This window comes from Vombatus ursinus, unplaced genomic scaffold (assembly GCF_900497805.2).
Source record: "Vombatus ursinus unplaced genomic scaffold, bare-nosed wombat genome assembly UNPS02000580.1, whole genome shotgun sequence".
Lineage (NCBI taxonomy): Eukaryota > Metazoa > Chordata > Mammalia > Diprotodontia > Vombatidae > Vombatus > Vombatus ursinus.
Window position 1 is genome coordinate 284,785 of NW_020940358.1, and position 22,229 is coordinate 307,013.

The following is a 22,229-nucleotide window of genomic DNA, read 5'->3' on the forward strand; positions in this document are numbered from 1 at the left end:
CACACACACACACACACACACACACACATACACACACACACACCCTGATATTAGCAAATTCAAAAATATTTGTCTTCAGTGAACCCTGTGTCCAGGCCCAGGCTGTGGGCCATCATTCAGATCCACATGAGTAAAATGCTCAGTTAACCTGAACAGATAATAAAATTGGCTCTGAAAGCAACCCTGGAGAGAATCATTCTGCAGATGAAGAAATTGAGGCCTAGAAAGGTAAAAAGGTTCATCTTTGGTCAGACTGGTAATAAGAAGAGGGATTTGAACCTAGATCCTTTGTTTCCAAATTCAATGTTCTTTCAACTATATCAAATAAATAGGTAATTTTCCCTCCTTATGCCAATATTGGGATGTTATAATTAGTTAATGACTGTAAGATTCATTTTACTTGGTCCAAGAATAAATGCCTAAGGCTAGTTGAGTAATTGCAAGTCTAGGACTCCAGGGTTCTATGAGAATTGAGAATCCTATACTATGACACAGAGAGCTCCACTGAGCTCACAATTAATGAGACAATCGGATCGGAGACACTACTTAGCCCATCGAGCAGAGAAGAGGAAGGTCGACAGGTAACACCAGAGCTTTGAGAGCTTCCCCCTTTGGGGAAGGAAAGAAGACTAGAGAGGGACGAGGAAGTATCGCCATGAGGGTCCAGGATCTAAGTAACCTGAAGGATAAGATCCAGGAGCTAAAGACCATCATCAAGTTCCAGGGTAAGCTTTATACCCATTCATTCAGTCTTGCATCCTGGCAAGTCTTCCACCCTAATGGGTAGAGGGCTCTTGGGAACAGACAATCAGCAAGTCTAGGGTATCTTCTGTGTGCCTAGACCTGTGCTTGACACTCTGTGGGTATACAAGTGGAAGAGAGAATGTGGTCCTTATGGGGCTCAGACTCCAAAAAGACTAACACAGATGAGTAGAAAACAAGACCAAACAAATCAATAACACAGTTTGAAATATGGCACTGATATGTGCTCTGGGAATTCAGAAAGAGAAAGATCAAAGTATGGCCTTGGGGGAGGTTCCAGGGAGGTCCTAAAACTTAAATTAGGCCCCAAAATATGAGATTTGGGCAACCAAATAGCAATCATGGGAAAGGTATAGTAATAGAGAAGGAGGGGGCAAAAGATGAAACTGTCATGGGGAAACTGGCATGAGCCGTGGAACTCTAGAGAGTGTTCTCCCAGTCTCTTCCTCGCCTCACACCCTTTACACTCCCTCCCACCTAGAACCATTTCTACCAGGTTGGGATCTGTAAGACTCTCCTAGGAATGAATGTTGTGTACTTTGAACAAATCCCTATATTCTGTGAAGACAGAACATGGCCAAGAGGAGCAGGAAGCAATTCAATCTGACACCTTATTTACTGATTTGGGAGCAACTCTAAGAAGTCATTTCCCCCTCAGATACTCCATTGGTCCATGTGGGTAATAAGGGTGAGGTAGGAAGACAGGTTAGAAGGTGTCCCTCAGGGCTTTACTCTCAGAGACCCTCACTGGGATTGACTAGATGAGATCTCCCACAGAGTCAGCCTTGGAGCAGCGTGCCCCTGGAAGTAATTTCTAACTACCCCCTCATGTCTTGACTCCTGTGCCCACCCATGCTGCCTCTGATTTACCCACAGAAAAAGGCCAACTTCTACAAGACAAATCCTTCGAGGAGAAGACAGTCCAGAACAAGGATGTGATTAACATCCTGCAGAACAATATCCGTCATTTCTACCACGACTGGACAGTTGCCAAAAGAGTACGGAACTTGATCTAAAGCCTCATTGATTAAGGAGCCCAGACAAGTACCCATAGTTCTTATGTAGAATACTACCACACACAGCCACATGTACCTAGATTCTCCAGGGCTTTACCCTAAGTCACTTTTCTCTCTTCTTCTACTCTGGGTTTTTCTGGGCATAAGACCATTCCCTAGAAGGGAAGGGAGAAAAACTATTTCTCTAGATTCCCTCAGCCCCATGACCCAAAGTCATTGTGGCCCCCATGGTGACTAAGCTACTCTACTCCATTTCCCAGAGCACCCCATCTCCACCTTTCATAGAAGAAGTTTGGCCCTAGGCTGGAGATAGGGGCAGGGAGGAGAGGAAGGAGAAAAAGACAAGGAGTAGCCATTTGTAATACTTGTCAGAAGACCTGAGTTCAAATCCTACCTTTGACACTTAGTACGATAGACAAGTTATTTATCCTTGTGTCTCCATTTCCTCGACTATAAAATTAATGAAGAGAAGAGATTGGACTAGCTGACCTCTGAAATCCCCTCCAGCTCTAGATTTATAATCTGGATCTATGATCCCAGGACTTCTCCAGAGAAACTTCTCCCAACTGGGGACAATTTGAGTTGCAGAACAGACTAATCAGAGTATTCGACAGGGGAACCATAGCATAGGGAGACACATTGCTCACTACATAGGGCAGGGTTCCACACTTCCCTAATCAGGACGGTCCATAAACCAAGCAGGCTTCCACACATCATCCCAGCTCAGAATATTAGGCAACAGAACTGTGCTGGTTCCAGAAGAAATGGGCTCCCCGGTCTCAGGGGACTTGGAATCACAGGAAGTTAGAGCTGGAAGGAACCGCAGAAGTAACTTATTCCAACCCCATTTTACAGAAAGGCTTTGACATGATAGGAAAGACACTCCCTGCTCTTGTAGAGTACTGAGTCTTATGGGTCGGTCAATCAAAAAATATTTATTAAGCACCTATTATGTGCCAAGCACTGTGCTAAACCCTGGGGGTACAAGGAAAGGTAAAAAACAACACCTGCCCTCAAGGAACTTACAATCTAATGGGAGAAGACAATATGCAAACAAATAAGCTATATACTGGATAAATTGGAAATAATTAAGAGGGAAGGCACCAGAATTAAAAAGGACCAGGAAAGCTTCCTGTAAAAGGTGAGATTTTAGCTGTTATTTGAAGGAAGCCAGTGAAACTAGGAGACAGAGATGAGGAAGGAGATCATTCTATGCTTGAGGGACAGACAGTCTATGAAAATACCCTGAGATAGTGTCTCGTTGAAGGAACAACAAGAAGGCCAGTGTCACTGAACTGAAGAGTATGTCAGAGGTGGGGATTAAGTATAAGCAGAAGACTGTAAAGGAAGGTTGTGAAGGTCTTTGAATGCCAAACATGATTTTATATTGGATCCTGAGAGGGAGTCACTGGAGTTTATTGAGTAAGGGGGTGCATGGCCAGACCTGCACTTTAAGGAAGATCATTGTTACATCTGAGTGGAGGATGGACTGAAACGGGAAGAGACTGCGGTAGGCAGACTGACAACAGACTATTGCAATAGTCCAAGCATGATTAAGTTAAGGTCTGCACCAGGGTGTTGGCAGTGTCAGAAAAGAGAAGGGGGCCCATTCAAGAGATGTTACTAAGGTAAAATCAACAGGTCTTAACAATAGATTGGATATGGTGGGGTGAGGCAGTAAGGAGTCGAGGATGAAACCTTGGTTTTGAACCTGGGAGGACAGTGGTATCTTTGGCAGTACAGTTATCCCTGCCACATCATGACTTTGCCCGTCATGGTTTCAACATATCTCGGGTCAGCATAAGAAATTAAATGGGAATTTTTGGGGAGTTTTGCAGAAGCCACAGATAACACACAAAGGCCAGCAGATGACACAGAAAAAGTTTAGAAACTCTGGAATGCATAAATATTTATGCATATATTTATATGCATAGTATTATATAGTATCAACCCAAATTTTATAGTAAGGTACTATAAACACCCAATAAAAGAAAGAGAACAAATTCAGACTTCTTCTCTGGTATGAAGAGAGAGCCAAAAAATTTTATGCAGATTTTCTAGATCATGGGGGCACTGCACCCCTAACCTCCGTGATGTAGAAGGTATAACTATAAGAGGGAAGTTTGGAAGAGGGGACTATTGGAGTGGGAAAGATAATGAGTTCAGTTTTGGACATGTTAAATTTAAGACGTCTACAGGACATCCAGTTCAAGATGAGATGTCTAATAAGCAAGTTCAAGATGTGAGGCTGGTGGTCAGCCTACATAAGTAGATTTGAGAATCATCAACACAGAGATGATAATTGAATCCACAAGAGCTGATGAGATCACCAAGTGAAACAGAATAGAAGAAGAGAAAAAGGCCCAGGGCACAGCTGGAATATATGGAAGAGAGTCCTTAATTAAATATAATAAAACTAATAGTTCATGTTTACATAGTGCTTTAAGGTTTGCAAAATGTTTAACATTATCTTAATTTTATTATTATCAATTAAACATATATATTAATATAGCACATATTAATTCTATTACCATTAAAATTATGCATTATATCTTGACCCTCGCAAAAACTCTTTGAGATGGGTATTAACCTTATCCTCATCTTACAAATATGGAAACTGAAATTAATTGTCTTGCCCAGGGTCACTCAGCCAGTGTCCAAAATAGAATTTGAACCCAGGTCTTCCAAATCTAATGTTCTATTCACCATAACATGCTGCCTCAGAGTCTGCCCAAAATGGCCACCAGAAAAGATTCCTTCCTATTGCATGAGGCAGGAGAGTCAGGACTGAACAGGTCGTGGGGAAGGATGTGAGGCAGTAAGAAGTGAACTTGGGTTTGGGGAACTGGGACCAGAACAGAGGAAATTTAGCAAGGAAGGGCAACAGGTTCAAAGAAGAAGGGAAGAGTCTTGGACTTAAAGTCAGAAGACTTTGGAGTCTTGATTCTGCCACTTATTAATTGAAGGACTATGGGCAAATCACTTTGTCTGAGCTTTAGTTTCCTTATCAGTCAAGTATTTATGAAGCACCTACTATGTGCCAAGTGTTATGCTAGGCTCTGGGAACAAAGAATAAAAAAATCCCTTCTCACAATGAGCTTACGTTCTAATAGGGGAGACAAGTATATATAAAATACATACAGCATAAATTTAACAATTACAAATACAAAGTAGCTGAATATGGGTAGTTTGGGAAGGGAAGATACACATAGATAATGATACTTGAATGCATCTTAAAGAAAGAGAGGGACTCTATAGGTAAGGAGGGAGTGCCTTCTAGGCATAAGGGGGATGGCCAATGCAAAGTCACAGAGATGGAGGACAGTGTCTTGTTTGAGGAATAGAGAAAAAGCCAAATGGCTAGATTGAGTGTGGAGGGGAAATATGTCCCATGAGGTTGGAAAGATGGGACCAAGCTGTGTAGAGCTTTAGAAACTTATAGAGGACTTTATATTTTATTCTAGAGACAATAAGAAGCCACTAGATTTGCTAGTAGAGTCACATGATCAGATCCACATTTGAGGAAAATTACCCTGGCAGCAATATGTTGGATCGACTGAAGGGGGAAAGACTTAAGTTAGGGAGATCAATTAGGAAGCTGCTGCAATAGTCCAGTTGAGAAGTGATGAGGACTTACCTCAAGGGGCAGAGTCAAGATGGCGGAGTACAAGCAGTGACTTGCTTTAGCTCTCCCCCAAACCCCTCCAAATACCTGTAAAAATGGTTCTAAACAAATTCTAAAGCAGTAGAACCCACAAAAATAAGTGATAAGGATCCAAGAGAGGGGTTCAGATGCAATGGATGTTGTGGAAGCACAAAAAGCAAGATTTGACAACTATTTTTATATTTGGAGTAAGTGAGAGTCAGGAGTCTAGGATAATGCCCAAATTACAAACCTGAGAGACTAGAAGAATGATCATGTCTTTCACCGAAATAGGGAATATAAAATGGGGATAATTATACTTACAGTACCTTCCTCACAGGGTAGCTGTAAGGAACTGGCTTTGAAAACTTTAAAGTATTATATAAATATGTGTAATTATTAATTTTACTGGGTGGGGGTTATACTGGGGAGTGAGGCTAGATACCAGGTCATCAGGGTATAAGGGGAAGAACAACTGTGGCTCTGGAACTCGTCAGCTAAATTTCCCCCAACCCTACAGTATGATGAATGGACCATTGCCAGGGCCTGTCGGAAGAACTTGCCTTTGAAGTTGGCCACCTGCCGAAGTACTATGGAGGTAACAACTAAGGGAAGAGGCCAGCCAGGAATCATAGAATGTGGAAATAGCATCTCCTACCCATCCCTCTCAAAGAATAGTCCAAGGGGCCTTTCTTTAGGGCTTAAGTAGAACAATTTCAAAAGGGATCAATATCCACTGGGTTATGCCCAGGAACAAAAAGACCCCCAAAGGCAGCCCACCTCAGACCAAAGGGAAATGTGAAGTTGCTACCTCCCTAGTCCCTGATAGAAGCTCTAAAGTCTTGCCTTGGTTTTTGGAGCTCAGAATTGGGGGTGGCAGATGATGTCTTTGAAGCAGAAACCCAAAAGGAAACCTTGAAAGTAGAAGAAGCTATGTTCTACAGAGCTGAAATATACAATCTTATTCATATCCCATTGCCCCATACAAGCCTCCATCCTGGAACCATCACTAATCTTAGGCCCTTTCCCGATCCCTCCACTCTATCATCTTCCCCAAGCTCCCCTTGTATCCATTCTTATATCCTTCTCCCTTCCTATGCATCATGGACCTGGCCAAACCCTTTTATACCTTCACAGGTAGCTCGGGAAAAGCTGCATAAGTATGTTTTTGACCGAGTGAACATTCACAATGTGATGCTGCACCTCGTTCGGCAGCGAGGGGAGATGCTGGAAAGCATGCAGATAGAGCTAGATAATCTGCTGAACCAGCAGAACAGTAGCAAAGAAGAGCTGCAGCAGATGCAGGTGAGAGGGTAGCCCCGCAGGAGGTGAGTCTGTGTTAGCACTTCCCCCTCATCCCTAAAAAAAGAAAAAAAGTTTGAATTCTGAGAGAGACCACTCAAGATCCCAGCCTTGGGCCCCTCAGCATTAGGACTAAAATAGCTTTGCCCAGAGCTTGTTGTGCCCAGGGAACTAATACCATAAACCACACCCAGGGTAAGCCTCACAAAAGGAGGGAGATAACCCCATGTGTGGAGACAGAGATTATGGACCATGAGTGCAAACGCAATGCTGGGATGGGGGAGGCAAGAGGGGCAGAGAAAAAGGTGTTGGGAAGGAGTTCCTCCCAACCCACCATTTGGTAGCTTCCTTTTTTGACTAATTTTCTCACTAAGTGATAAGCTCTGTTGTTTCTAGCTGCTGAAGAACTCCAAGTGCTGTCAGCGACCTCTAAATTCAGCACCTTCTAAATTTTAACACCCAGGGGCAAACGCATACCTGCCCTACCCTAATTGTGGCTCTGGTCTTGCCCCATTTGAGCATCTTCCTACCCCTGAACACCCCCTTTGTGCTCCAGTAATTCCTACCAAATGCACACACAAACACACACACTGCTCTCAACTTCCTGGTCTCGCCCAGATCATCCGTCAGTTAGAGAACAATATTGAAAAGACAATGATCAAGATCAACACTAGCCAGAACATCTATTCACTCTACGTTCAGCTGTTGGATTATCTGAAAAAAGTGAGTCCCATCCCTCCTTTTCCCACCTCGATTCCCCTTCATATTTCATTTTAAGCAGGTTAGTTTAGTCACAAGAAGTCGCTTAGTGTGCAGGGGGTAAAGCAATGAATTTATATAAGACCTGGTTTCAAATCTCAACTACCTCTGTGGTCTTAGGCAGGTCATTTAACCTCTCTAGGTCTCAGTTTCCTCCTCAGTAAAATGAGAGAGTTGGCCTAGACCACGTCTAAGGCACCTTCCAATATTTCAGATTTGAGCTCACTTATGATTTCCCTACTTTGGCCTCAGTCACCTCAATAATAATCTAATGACTAGCCCTGAGAGATAGACCAATTTGAAGTAAAATACTATCTATGACATAGTAGGGTTACAGCATCAGACTGAAGGGATTCTCCTCCTCTGCTAAAGGATCTCTAGCTCTGTCTTCCATGCTGCTGACCAAAGGCCAAATAGAGAGATTGCCTCCATTAAAAAAAGAAAGAAAGAAAGAATGAAAAGTATGTAAATCCAGTAGTTTCTTCTCTGGCTTCTCCAATGCTTCCTCCTCTTTCAATCAATCAAAAAGCATTTAGCACAGTGCTAAGCACTTTGGGTACAAAGAACTAAAAACAATCTCAGCCCTCAAAGACCTCATCTTCTGATGAAGAAGACAACATGTCAATAAGCAGGTACATGCAAGTTATATACAGACCAGATGGAAAGCCCCCTCAGAGGGGAAGACACTAGGTGCTGGGGGGACCAGGAAAGGTCTCCAGTAGAAGATAGGATTTGAGCTTTCTCCTGCCACCCAGCATACACATATGATTCAAATGCATAAGTCAATGAACATTTGTTAAGGACCTAGGATGTAACAAAATGTTCCTCTGGTGTGAGAGAACTTCAGATTATAAAATACATATAAAATATAAAATGCATACAATGGAGGTTCTCTCCCAACTTACAGAGGAAGGTTTCCCATTATTTAATCAGTTCAGAATAGAAATTTTGAAAAGTTTTCCATCCCAGGATTTGCCCTTGCAGCTTTAAAATACTATTTCAGTACTGAATACAGAATTCCATTCCTGTGGGTGATCCCTCTACCCCTACATACTGTAAACCCCTTAAAGTTTTAGGAGGACGTCTTCTTAAGTTGGCTGTGGCTGAAAAAAAATACCTTCTGCTAATGAGACTACAGGAGCATAGATCTGGTGCTCAAAGAACCTATGGATGCTATTGAGTTCAGCTTCCTCATTTGACAGATGGAGAAATTGAGGCAGACCATAGTTAAGTGACTTACCCAGAGTCATACAGCTAGTAAATATCTGAGGAAGGATTCAAAATCAAGTTTTCCTGACAAGTCCAGCACTCTACTACAACACATCTTTAGTCTGGTCATCCTATCACCAATTCAGTCCATTGTTAACCCCACACTCTGGTGCCTCTCCAGTTGAGCAGAATTTGTCAAAGTTGGCCAAAGTAAAGTTGCCTTCTAGAACCCACAGTCAGCTACATAACATGATAAGGTCTATCTTGAAAGTCAGGACTGTCACAGATGTCAAAATATATTAGGGTGAAAATTGTTGAAACTGTCTGATGGTAGATAAAAAATGGAAAAATATACCTATTAGACAGAAAAGGGCTACTAAAAATAGAAATATAAATAAGAGGTTAGTATACTACAGTGGAATAAGCATTGAGGAAATAAATCATTATTCAATGAATGATACTGGAAAAATTATTTTTTAACCTAGAGAAGTAAATTTAGGTCCATGCCCCATGCCACAAATAACAAAAACCTCCAGATAGCTTAATGAGCTAAGTGTACAAAATAAATCATAAACAAATTAGAAAAAGCAGAATAATGTCCTTATTCCAAATATAGTGGAGATAAATCTCTGTCAAAGAAATGATAGAAATAATGAGTCTTAATTATCTTCATCTTAAATTATACAATGGAAAGCAATTAAAGATTTTTTTAAAAAGAAACACAATGAATGTCATGTAAAAGTATAATTTCCACAATTTGCAGGGAATTGATGTAGGTCCATAAGGATACTTTTATATCACCAATGGACAGAAAGCCAAAAAAATATGAACAGTCAATTCACAAAAGTAGAAACATAAACACTTGGAAAACTGTTCATCCTCACTAATAAATTTGGGTAGAGGCACCTAAGTCCTGGAACTTCATCAAGGGAGATAAGCATTCCCTTGAGGAAACTCCCTCTATCCATGCTGATCTACAGCTATCCTGCAATTTAAGATTTTAAAGAGCTGAGTTTCTTCAATGTCTTGAGAGGTTAAGTGACTTGCCCAGAGTCACACCATCACTGTGTAAGCAGCCAATCTTGAACAACCCAGGCTGATCCTCTTGAACCTGCTTTCTCTATCCATTATGCCATCTGCCTCTCCATTAATAAATAATTAAGGAAATTCAAAGGAAAACAAAGGATTTGCCACCTCATGCCCATTAAACATAAAAATGATTCAAAAACCAATGTTCCAACACCAGCTATTTAATTTCCCACATCTCCCCATTTAGATCAGTATCAGATCCAGAGTGTGGAGTAGGGCCACCAAGCCCACATGCAATCTTCCTATTCGTTCCGCTAATCCCATTCCTTCCTGTATTCCCAAGCAAAAGGAGCTCATCCTTTTGATCATTTCTCCCCACTGCATCCTAGGCCTTCTTCAGTCATCCTGATCGATATCTGGCCACTGGATCCAGATGGCTCTGGAGGAGAAAGTAAGGCTGGTGACCTTGCACAGCCCTCCCTCACTCAAACCTAAGTCAATTGCAAGTCATGTCATCATCTCCCTGACGTCATGGTTCTCTTCAAGAATGAAGGACAAACTACACACAATCTACTGTCTCCTTACTAAGTGCTCACAAATATGCCCAAGTCTTCTTCACCCATAAAAAATACCTCCACTTAACCTTATCATTCCCTTAACATTATCATCCCATCTCCCCTTTGAAAATTCCTAGAAAAAGTCATCTTCCTCTACTATCTCCTCTTCCTCATTTCCCATTCACTACCTATCTCCTTGTCATATGACTTCTGAGAGGATCATCCTCCTGATCATTCTCAAAGAATCTTTTAACTGCTAAATTTAATGGCCTTTTCTCAGTCTTTGTCCTATTTGACCTCTCTGTAGCTTTCAACACTCATCACCCCCTCCTCTCCTCTCTCAGCTTCTGTGACACTGCTATCTCTTGGTTCTGCTTCTACCTGTCTGACCATTCCATAAGTCAAGTAGGTCATATATAGAAGGTCCACAGACTTTCTCAGTCTCCTTTGCTGGTTCATCATCCATTTCCCATTCACCCTACATGTGAGTCCACTTGAAGGCAATATCATGGGTCCTCTTCTTTCTATATACTCCTTCCCTTAAGTTACTTCCTTGGGATACTCATTATCTGCTATGGGTTCATAGGGTTATAGGATCAGAGATTTAGAAGCCAGAAGGCACCCCAGAGATCATCTAGTCCATCCTCCTACTTCATTTTTGCAGACAAGAAAACTGAGACCCAAGAAGGTTAAGTGAATGCCCCCAAAGTCATACAAATAATAAGGATTATGGGATTTGGACTTAGGTCCAGTGTATTTTCCAGTGCACCACTGCTGCTTCCCAATACAAATGACCCCCAAAATAGATATAGCTACTTGGAATCTCTGCTGACCTTGTCTTATACTGCCAACTATCTCCTTCCAGGAAAGATCTCCATCTAGATGTCCCATTGGCATCTTAAACTCAATGTATACAAAAAGAACCATCTTCTCTCCCTCCCAGATTTCCCTCTTTCTGTTATGACACCACCATTCTCCCAGTCACCTAGTTTTTGCAATTTCGTAATCATTTTTCAATCTTGACACTTCTCTATCTTATACCGCTTCCCCTAGCCAATCAATTATCAAGTAATCAACACTACAACATTGCTCTCACATCTGCCCTTCCTCTGTACACTCATTTATCCACTTCCCTAGTTCAAATCTTCATAAGTCCTCTCCTGGGTGATTATAATAGCTTACTTCCAATTTCTCCCTTTCATAAGGCTCTGAAGGAATCTTTCTCAGGCACAAGTCTGATCATGTCACTCCCTTACTCAAAAATCTTCAGTGATTCCATATTGTCTCTAGGAAAAAAATATAGCATTTAAAGCCCTCTTCCTACATTGCCATACATTTCATATTATTCCCCTTCATGCACTTTACATTCCCACCAAACTGGACTACTAGCTGTTCCCCAAACTCTGCATTCCATTTCCCATTGCCTACATTTAGATACTGTATCCCTGTAGTTTAAATTTAAATTTCTTCCCTATAGTTTAAATATAAGTTTCTTAAGGGTAGGGATTACTTCATTTCATCTTTCTTTGGAAGCTATAAGCAAGTCAATACTACTATTGCTTCAAGAATAGTAGTGCCAATTGACTGCTCTGTCATCCATTTGCCATTCCTGGGATTGCCCAGACCAAAACATTTCTCTATTCACCTTTCCCCAATATATGTTATTTCCCCCTTTAAAATATAAGCTTCAAGGGGTAGCTAAGTGGCTCAGTGAATAGAGCTCTGGCCTTGGAGTCAGGAGGACCTGAGTTCAAATCCAGCCTCAGGCACTAGACACTTAACACTTAACTAGCTGTGTGACCTTGAGCAAGTCACTTAACCCTGATTGCCTAGCAAAAAAAAGAGAATATAAGCTTCATGAGGGGCATGTTTGTATGTTTAGCAGAGTGCTAAACACTTAGTAAGTGCTCAATACTTTGTTTTTCATTCATTCACTGTCTTCGTATTCCCAGCTCCTAGTATAGTATATTACAGAATAATCTATACAGATCCTTAATAAATGTTTGTTGCATAAGGAAACTCCCTGTGTCTCTGTCACCAGGAGCTGGCGTACTACCCACCACAGCTAGATAAGCTGCAGAACATGGTATTGCTATACCAGAAGGATCTTTCTGACGTGACTATAATGACCCATGAAGCCATAAAGATGACAGAAGAGGCCAAGGTCGGGAAACTGAAACCAGTGCAGGGAAAAAGATGAGGGAGCCCCGAGGGCTAGCTCTAAACTACACTTCTCCTTTTGGCACATTTATTGACTAAACAATCAGGGAGACCCATTCCTGCTTCTTCCCACTTCCTACCTCAGAGGTTCAAAGAAAATATATAACCACTAGCCTCTTCTTCGTGCCCCTCCTGACCACACCTCCCCAATCTCAACGTTGTCCCAGATTCCTTTTCAACTCAGCCCCACTCCCAGGTCACAGCCTACTCCTGGCTTCCTCAGCTTCCTTCTGCTAAGGCTGTTGTTTTCCAAGTGTGTCTAGGACTTCAGTTTTGTTCATGTACTCCTGTGATCACACAGAGTCCTGATCCTCACAGTGAGTCAGCCTGGGTTAACCCTGGTGGGGTCTGCCAGGGGCAATGAGGCAGAGGTAAATCAGCTTGGCTCAGATCGGTCTGTGGATCACTGTCATTCCCCCTTCCCACCATTCCTTCCCAGGTGAACATGACAGAAATGGAGACAGCCTTCCTCGCAGAGCGCAAGGCCAGGGAACAAAAGCTCACTCAGCAGAAGAAACTGATTGAAAAGATTCAGACCACTGGCAGTGACAGGCATCGGAGGGTGAGGCCCTTGGAGGTAGGGAGTAAAGGGTCTAGTTGGGTGAGTGTTTGGAAGGAAGATTTCCACGTTCCTGCTGCATCAGGAAGAGGGGGTAAGACTTCCCACACTCTCTGTCCAAAGTTCCTCCTCTAAAGAGATGACCACCCATGACTGATAAAATGAATGTTTCTGTTTCCTTCCACCCCCATCCCCAAAGGGCAGGCGAGACTTGGAATACTCCTCCAACTTGGTGACCGCAGAGCCACAAAAAGGTAAAAAAACAAAAGATGAATAGCTTCTGTGTGTCCTAGCCTCCAGCCTGGTTTCCTGGGAAAGGGTTTCTCAGATAGTCCCAGTCCAGGGCTACACTTTCAGCAATCCTCCAGACCCCAGGAGGCCAATCATTAGACCCACATGAGTGAGTGTGTGGACTCCCTAGGCAATCCATCCATCACCTAACCAGCTCACACAGTATGGGTCCTGGGGTAGGAACTCAAAGGGGATAGGAGTTCATAGAGTGATAGGAAATGCCTGGTCCTCGGGCGCCACTCTTGGATGGATGGCCTGTTCACATCAGATATTGTAGGTAGTGTGCTTTGCCAAAGCTCAAAACCTATATCAATGTGAGCTATTACTAGTATTATTATGGACCAGATCACATGTTCTAGGTTTGCTTGTTCCCTCCACCCTGGGAACTCAGAAACTTGTCATGTAAACACACACATACAAACACATATACATATATACAATATGTATATGTAACACATATGTGTATGTATAAATATGCATGTGTTTATATTAGTGTTTGTGTATGTAATACAGAATCTAGTCAAGTTTTCTTTTCTCTGCTTCTAGCACCGGTATTGGTGGTAATAGTTCATAGGAAAGGATACGATGAGCCAGAACAGAATACAACTGGTCACTTCATGAACTCTCACACTAAATGTCATAATAATACTAACTTCCAGATATGTTTAAGGCAGTCCTGCTCAGCCTGCAGCCCGCCAAAGGATTTCAGGCAGCCTGCAAAAAATGTAGAAGAAATGAAGAGAAAAATGTAGAGGAAATCCTTTGGCATGTTGCCCGTGGCCCACAGGCTACAGGTTATGTAGGCCAGGTTTAAGGTTTGAAAAGAACTATACATATATCATTTCATTTGCTCTTCACAGCTCTGTGACATAGGTGCTGTTATTATCCCCATTTCACAAATGAGGAAATAGAGGCTAAGAAAGGTTGTCATTTGCTCAATGTCAGAGGTAGCATTCAAAGTCAGGCCTTCCTAACTCCAAGTCCAACACTATCTACAACATTACCTGGCTGCTTACACAGCACCTGCTATTGCAGGTCCCATCCTTAACTCACAGTGGATCTCCTCTGACTCATCAAATTCACTATCTCAATTTTCTCTCCATTACATTCCTTCATACACATCAAACTGACCACTGTCTTCTTGCCCCCTCACTCATACCACTGTTCTCTGAACTGAATTATTTTAACCACAAAGGTTAGAAAAGCTTTCTTCCTTCATCACACCCAGGAATTAGTTTCTTCTGCCATCTGAATCAAGGGTATGCTTCCCAAATAAACTGACGGCTATGAGCATCCCCCATAGCCTTGGTGCACAGCTGAGCTGGCATCCCTAGCCTCTGGCCTGGTCTATCCTATCACTTACTGGTCAGTGTGTGCATTCAAGAAGCTACAGTGGCACTGAAGGCCCTGGTGTCAAATGGCTCTCACAGGGTATGACTTCAAGGTAAGGGGATGAATCTCTTGAGTACCCAAATGCACAAATTTGAATAGAATTCTAACTTCCCAGGGGCTTATGTTAACACAACTTTATTAGAAAGAACAGTGAGGAAAGAGGTAGAATTTAGCAGCTTCTTTTAAAAAAAATGAAAAAACTGAAGATGACCCCACAAGCCACTGAGTTAAAGCACTCTTCACACCTCACTCCATCCCCAACTCTCCCCAGCCCCACCCCAGTGGCTCTTTCCTGATTCTTAAGTAGTAAAGCCAAGGGGAGGATTTGTAGAATACAGGAGACTTGAGTTCATGTTTGAATTGTGTCATCTTCCAGAGCCCCATTTTTCCCATCTGTAAAATGAGGGTGCTGGATTACATGATCCCTCAATGACTGGGTATTCACAGAGACACAGTGGTGGGCAGGCACTTTAGAGGAGACTCGATACCTCGCTTGCCTTCCATCTCCACCCCTAGATGATGACTTTATTCTATCCCTTCCAGGAAAAAAGCAAGATGTGTCCAAGTCTGATATTGAATACCAAACAACGGTAACCTGCATAGTGGACAAAGTTAAGACTGCTGTACAGTGCTCTCATCTCTGGGTAAGAACTGCTTCTCTTCTTTCCTTAGGGCCCAGAGGTAGCCTGGAGTCAGAGAAAAGATGATCCTAACTGCATATAGATCAAGCTGAGGATGGAAAAGCTCTGTGCGCTAGCTTGAGTAAGGACAGAAAGCAAATCGCCAGGTGTCCTCAATTACACACACACACACACACACACACACACACACACACCCCATCACCATCACCATCACCATCACCATCACCATCACCACTATCACCATCATCACAGCCAGTAGGTGGCTCTTTTCGTCCTAGGAACTACACATGGAGCAGCAGTTCTTTTTAGAAGAAAGAACAGTGGACCAGAAGTCAGGAGACCTGGGCTTAAGGCCTAGTCATGCCACTCACAAGTAGCTGGACCTTGGCCATCACTTCCCCTCTCTGGCCTTCATTTTCCTCATGTATAAGATGAGGGGACTGGATTAGATGATCATTAAGATCCCTTCCATCTGTAACATTCTGTAATTCTGACACAATGCTGCACAGTCACAGTCCAGGGTTCAGCCTGAAGTAAACGGCTTTGTGCCCAGGCCACGAGCAAGCAGGATGGCCAAATAGGAGGAAAGGCAAGCATTGGATAGCTTCAGGATGACTAACAGAGTCTTTTGACTTCCCTTCCATGGACTTAGTGTATGTGCCCGGGGGTGATGGGGAGGTCTAATATCCCTGAAAAGGGGCCCCATCTTTCTTAGCAAAATAGTTAGGAATGTGTATGCCCAGGGCAAGTTACAGGAGCTCTGTACATGGGTACCCGTGCTATTGGCTTCTAGTACTTCTGGCCTCTACACATGATTATAGAAGCAAACTATAAGAAAGTGAATTCTACCTTTGGACCCGATGACCTCCAAGGTCCCTTCCAATTCTATGTCCATGAGCCTAGGAACTTTCCCCCTCGCCACCTCTTTCACTGCCATCGCCCTCATACATACCTTTTCTGAGAGGGAAAGAGCTAAGAGAACACTGGATCTGTGATTTCACTAGTTTGGGTCATGGTGTCAAATTCAAATAGAAATGGGGCCAAATAAGGATTCTTGCAGGCCATAGATTGACTTAGAAAACCACATGTTGACATTATATATGTTTTATTGAGGTAGCTAGGTGGCACAGTACACAGAGTGCCAAGCTTGGAGTCAGGAAAACCTGAGTTCTAACCCAGCCTCAGACACTTACTAGTTGTATGACCCTGAGCAAGTCACTTAATCCTGTTTGCCTCAGTTTCCTCATCTGTAAAATGAGCGGGAGAAGGATATAGCAAATTACTCTAATTCTTTTGCCAAGAAAACTCCAAAAGGCGTCACAAAGAGTCAGATAGGACTGAAGAACAACATTTTATTATATTTTTATTTATTTGGTTAACTATTTCCCAATTACATTTTAATCTGGTTTTCCAGCAGCACTGGGAGTAGTATGGCCTGCAGGCCAAGTGTTTGACACCTCTGGTGAAGTGTCAGTTTCCTTTTGGTGAAAAAGCTGACCACTCTTCTGTAACTTAGAGTCTCAGATTGCTGTCTGAGTCCATGGGAGGGTATATGACTTGTCCAGGGATTACACAGCCAGTAAGTGTCAGAAAACCCAAGTTTTCTAGCTCTAACTCTACACTTAGACTAAGTTCAAATCAGGCTGCCAGTTAACAACCAGCACCATTTATTGAATACCTCTGTGTGCAAAGTCTGTAATTGGCCAACTGAGGGAATGTGGAGTTGGAGGAGGGAGCTCTATCTCAGCAATGTCAAGGGAAGGGGTTGTGCAGCTAGGCTTTATTTGTGCTCCTTCTTGGTTTTTCTGTCCAACCTGTGCTACCTCTTCCATAGCCTGTACAGAGCTAGGCCTCCATTCTTCTCTCCTTGCATACCAAACAGGATATCGCAGGCAGGTTCCTAGCCCAGAAAAACACACAAGAAAACCTACTGCAGCAGACCAAGGAGTATGAAATGAAACGAAAGGAGCTTGAGGCCCTCTTGCAGAAGTTGGACCTAGAACGGGCCCTGCTCAAGTTTCATCAGAATCCAAACATCAACAGGTACAAGAGGGGGTGACCCTAGTGACCCTCAAGCCCAGGACTTTTGCTTCCCCTAAACCTGATTCTTATCTAGGAGTGAATTCTCACAGTTCTAGCATGCCCCTAGAAGCTTCTATTCTACTTATGGGAAGCATGAAAAGGACTGTGGGCTGAGTACAAGTTCCAGATCAAGTTGGCAAGCATTTGCTATGTGCCAGGCACTAGGTATAGGCACAAAACAGTCCCTGCTCTCAAGAAGCTCAACATAGAAACAACTATGTACAAGATATATACAGAACAAATTGGAAATAATCAATAGAGGGAAGGCACTAGCATTAAGAGAAATTAAAAGGTAGGACTTCAGTTGAGACTTGAAGACAAAAGGCAGAAAGGAAGAGAGAGAGCATTCCAGATACAGGGGACAGCCAGTGAAAATGCCCAGAGGTAGGAAACATAGTACAGTATCACCGGATCTCACAGTATGTGGAGGGGAGTCAGGTATAAGAAGATTGGTAAGGTAGGAAAGACAAGGTTTTTGTTGTTGTTGTTGTTGTTGTTGTTCAGTCACTTCAGACTCTTCATGACCCCTTTTGAGGTTTTCTTGGTAAAGATACTGATTTGTCTTGTCCTTCTCCAACTCATTTTACAGATGAGGAAACTAAAGCAAACAAGATTAAGTGACTTGCCCAGGGTCACACAGCTAGTCTGAGGCTGGATTTGAATTCAGGTCTTCTTGACTCCAGGCGTGGCAGCCTGTCCACTGTACCATCTAGCCACCCTAGGTTATAAAGGTTTCAAAAGCCAGACAGGATTTTATATTGGTCCTGTAGGTAAAAGAAAGCCAATAAAGTTTGTTGAATATAGGAGTGACATGGTCAGACTAATGTAGAATCAACAGGACTTGGCAAGTGATAGGATGTGGGAGAGAGAAGAGGGAAAGTGAGTAGTCAAGGATGGCACTTAGGTTGTGAGTTTCAAGGCGGAGGCGTCTTTCCTGGGGGCAGGAGCCATGCTGCCTGCCTCAGTACCCATTCCCCTGCTTCTTTCTGGGCTCTGGGACTTACAGATTTAAGAAGCTAGAGGAGAAAATGAAGGAGATGCTGGAAGAGGAGAATGAAAGACTGCAACTGGAAAACTACAACTTGGTGAAGAGTGAACAACTACTTCTCAACATCCAGCTTGGCATCGACAATCTATTCATTCGACTGATAGGCATCACATTGCCCTCAGAGGTACTGCTGCCTGGCCAAAGCTCAGCCCAACTCTCTTCACTCTCCCTCAGGAACACAAGACATGCTCCTCTCAGCCAGACGATTCTAAGGAGAACCACTACAGGCGAGGCCATGGTTGTTCTCCCTGAAGTGACTTTACAGATTAGACATGATCCCCTCAAACCTTTCAGTCCCCTAATAATCTTCTGAGTCTCTATAATTATCTCGGTATATTGGAGGAAAGGTGCTGGATTTGAAACTTTTTTAAAAAGTCAGATTAGAATCCTGGCTTTGTCACCTGTATGAGCATGGGCCTCAGTTTCCTCATTTGTTAAACAAAAATGTACAAGGTCAATGGAACCTATTTATACTAGCAGCTCAGCCACCAGGATATTCTTGGAGAATGTTTCATACATATATTCTCCAGTGGGTGAAGCAGGACAGCCTATAATTTGTCATTTGTAATTTGTGATCTGCTTCAAGGTGGGGGGGGGGGGCATTGCATAATGGATACAGAGCTGGCCACAGAGCCAAGAAGACCTGAGTCCAAGGCTTCCTCTGACACATGCCAGTTATATGGTTCTCAACAAGCACTTTAGTGCTCCTAAGCAACTCTCAAAAAAAATAAGTTGTCATAAAGATGCTGACCTATATTGGTAGAAAAAGTTCTTCCTGGGGCAGCTAGGTGGTGCAGTGGATAGAGTTTTAGCCTTGGAGTCAGGAGGACTTGAGTTCAAATACGACCTCAGATGCTTTACACTTACTAGCTGTGTGACCCTGGGCAAGTCACTTAATCCCAACTGCCTCACCAAAAAAGAAAAAAAAGAAAAGAAAAAGAAAAGGTTCTTCCTTGGGAGCTTTCTACATTGATAAAAATCACAGGTCTTGTAATTACTTCTAATTACAAGGGGGGGAGGGGAGAATGAACACTGGTCCTGAAATCAGGAGGGCCTGAGTTCAAATCTGCCCTCAGATGTTTACTGGCTGTGTGACCCTGGGCAAGTCACTTAACCTCGATTGCCTCCCCTCAAAAAAAAATTTGTTTCAAAGGTGAGGGTGAGGGTGGGGAAATACCCTGGATCTAGTTCTGGACTCCTCTCCAGGATCCCTTCTCTCATCCCTGCCATAATTTTATACCTTTCAGTTATATTCCTTTTCAGCCTTTATCTTCCTGGGTTTAAGAGGCCTAATCTATTGCTTAATCTAATCTCTTGAATCAAGCTTCATCTAGCCATCCCTCCCTCTCCAAGAATCCTTTTAGTTATATACTGTTTTCTGAAGCTTCTCCAGTTCAGTTTTGTCTTCCTTGATAGCTCCCCTACTTCTGATGCTGTTGAGTTCAGTCCCCCAAACCCTGACTAGGTCCTGGCCTTTCTGAGCTGACGGTACCTCCTACCTTCTACCTTGTCCCTCCCCAGAGGAGTATAAAAAGGCACTAAGACATGACCCATCCCCCAACACTCCTTCCGGTCTGAAATTCTGATCCTGGGGAAGCTCCCGGCAGAGGGGCACTCAAGAGAGGAAATTGAGAGGAAAAGAGACATTTCTTTGTCTTCAGAAAGGACTCCCTGGTCCTGCTGATACCAAAGATGCCTACAGCAAACTACAATACTGTGAGAAGAAGCTACTCTATCTGATAGAAAGAACTAAGAAATACGTGGATGTATTCGAAGAGGTAAATGAGGGAGAGCAGAGGTAGCAAAGTTCTTCTATGCAGCCCCTTTCCCAGTCTTTCCCCCAACTCCTTCCCTCTGGGTCCATCTTATGAGATCTCTGCTTTTCAGTCCTCCCAGAAAGTGAGAGATTTCCTAGAGGAATCCACTCTACGTCAGACACATAATGTGAGGGTTACTTTTGAAGATGGTGATGATGATGGGAGAGGTGAGTTACAATGGCCTAGGGGATAAATCTGGCGATAAACCCATTCAGCCTGGTGTCTGAGACTGCTGATCCTGCCTTCGGTAAATCCACCCTCACCCTCCCCATGGACAAACCTTAGGCAACAGGGATAAGAGGCAGGAATTAGATGTAGGTTCTAGTTTTTAACTTGGGGAGATTGGGTGAAGTCTGTGGAGTGTCTAGTACTCCACAGAGCTCTTCAGCTGAACATTCCCAGGTATTCAGAGCTGCATTCCCAAAGAGGAGGGGCTGGGAGTATATGGGGCAAGATGAAATTGGAATGACACATTGTCCATCAGCTTTGTCCCACACATGATGGTGGACTGTGTTCTGAGAACCTGGCCTATCTTTTCTGAATTATTAGAGATGGGCCTTTCTGCCACACCTCCACCCCAACCATACGTCTATCAGCTGATTAAGAAATAACAGTTTACACTTGTAGGGCATAAGAAAAAGGACTAGAACATGTGCTATAGATTATCTCAGAGGGGTTTAAGTAATGTGCAGTGTGGGTTTATAAAGTATAAGGTATTTCCTCCTTGATTTTCTATTTAACTGTGGACAATGGTAGGCTGAAGACCCTGGTGGGGAGGAAAGGGAGATGGGATATAAAGAATTTGAGGTTGCTACTAAGTCATTCTCCTGGAATGAGAACGGTACCCAAATCCAGTGACTCCATCCCCATGGGAAAATAACACTCCACAGATGGGCTCCTAGTCAGTGAGGCCCAGGAGCTCCTCCACTCTCCTTTTGCCTTATTTTTTTTCCAGAATCTTTCCAGTTTCCTGATGTGGAGAATAGCTATGTTCCCTCCCGGGATGAGATCAAAAAGCAAAGTGAAAATCTGATTGAAACTAAACTCAAAAATGCCAAGAAACAAAAGAAGAAATAATAGTTCCTTCTTTAGTCTTGATCCTTTCCTTAACCCCACAAGACCCTGCATGTCCAACTTTCCAGCTCACAATGGACTACCTCCTTTCATGGTCAGTTTATTACACAAATAAAATTTTTTCCAGAACTGAATATAGCACAAGCCATTCCTGTCCACGCAGCAGCTCCTGGATAAGGGAAGATAGGACTTGAGTGGGATAATCATCATAGGAGAGTGAAGGTAGCAACCCTCAATGCCTGCTGTCAGCTCCACTTACAGGAAGGGAGAGTTGTGAAGGCAGCACACGAAAACAAAAAGAGAGGTGGATGTGGGAATTGGGACACCTGGGTTGTCTTTCTGGCTCTGCCACTAACTCATTTGTCATCAGTCTGTCAAACATTATCTGCCTGATTCTGTGCTAAATAGGGACACAAAGAAAGGCAAAAGACAGTCCTTGCCCTTGAGCTCACAGTCTAATGGGGGAGACAACATGCAAACATGTATGTACTTATGTACATACAAAGTATATGGAGGATAAATTGGAGATAATCAACAGAGAGAAGGCACTAGAATTAAGGGGGAATGAGGAAAAGGTTGTTGTAGAAGGTGGGATTTTAGCTGAGCCCTGAAGGAATCCAGGGCCACCAGGAAGTGGAGGTAAGGAGGGAGAGCATTTCAGGCATGGGAGGCAGCCTGCAAAAAGGCCCAGTCAGAAAATAGAGCATCCCAGGGGTAGCTAGGTGGTGCAGTGGATAGAGCACCAGCTCTGGATTCAGCAGGACCTGATTTCAAATCCGACCTCAGACATATAACATTTACTAGCTATGTGACCCTGGGCAAGTCAGT

The 22,229-nt window shown here is 43.1% G+C and overlaps 1 protein-coding gene across 1 annotated transcript; it reads left to right on the plus strand.

Moving 5' to 3' along the window:
* The first annotated feature begins 655 nt into the window (after nucleotides 1-655).
* Nucleotides 656-21,404, plus strand: CCDC183 (coiled-coil domain containing 183). Its single transcript, XM_027848338.1, has 14 exons — nucleotides 656-725; nucleotides 1,639-1,760; nucleotides 5,942-6,019; nucleotides 6,559-6,726; nucleotides 7,342-7,446; nucleotides 12,319-12,441; nucleotides 12,937-13,059; nucleotides 13,256-13,310; nucleotides 15,283-15,383; nucleotides 17,263-17,423; nucleotides 18,469-18,634; nucleotides 20,172-20,288; nucleotides 20,398-20,494; nucleotides 21,283-21,404. The coding sequence occupies exons 1-14, from the start codon at nucleotides 656-658 to the stop codon at nucleotides 21,402-21,404; spliced, it is 1,608 nt and encodes a 535-aa protein (XP_027704139.1).
* The last annotated feature ends 825 nt before the right edge of the window (nucleotides 21,405-22,229 follow it).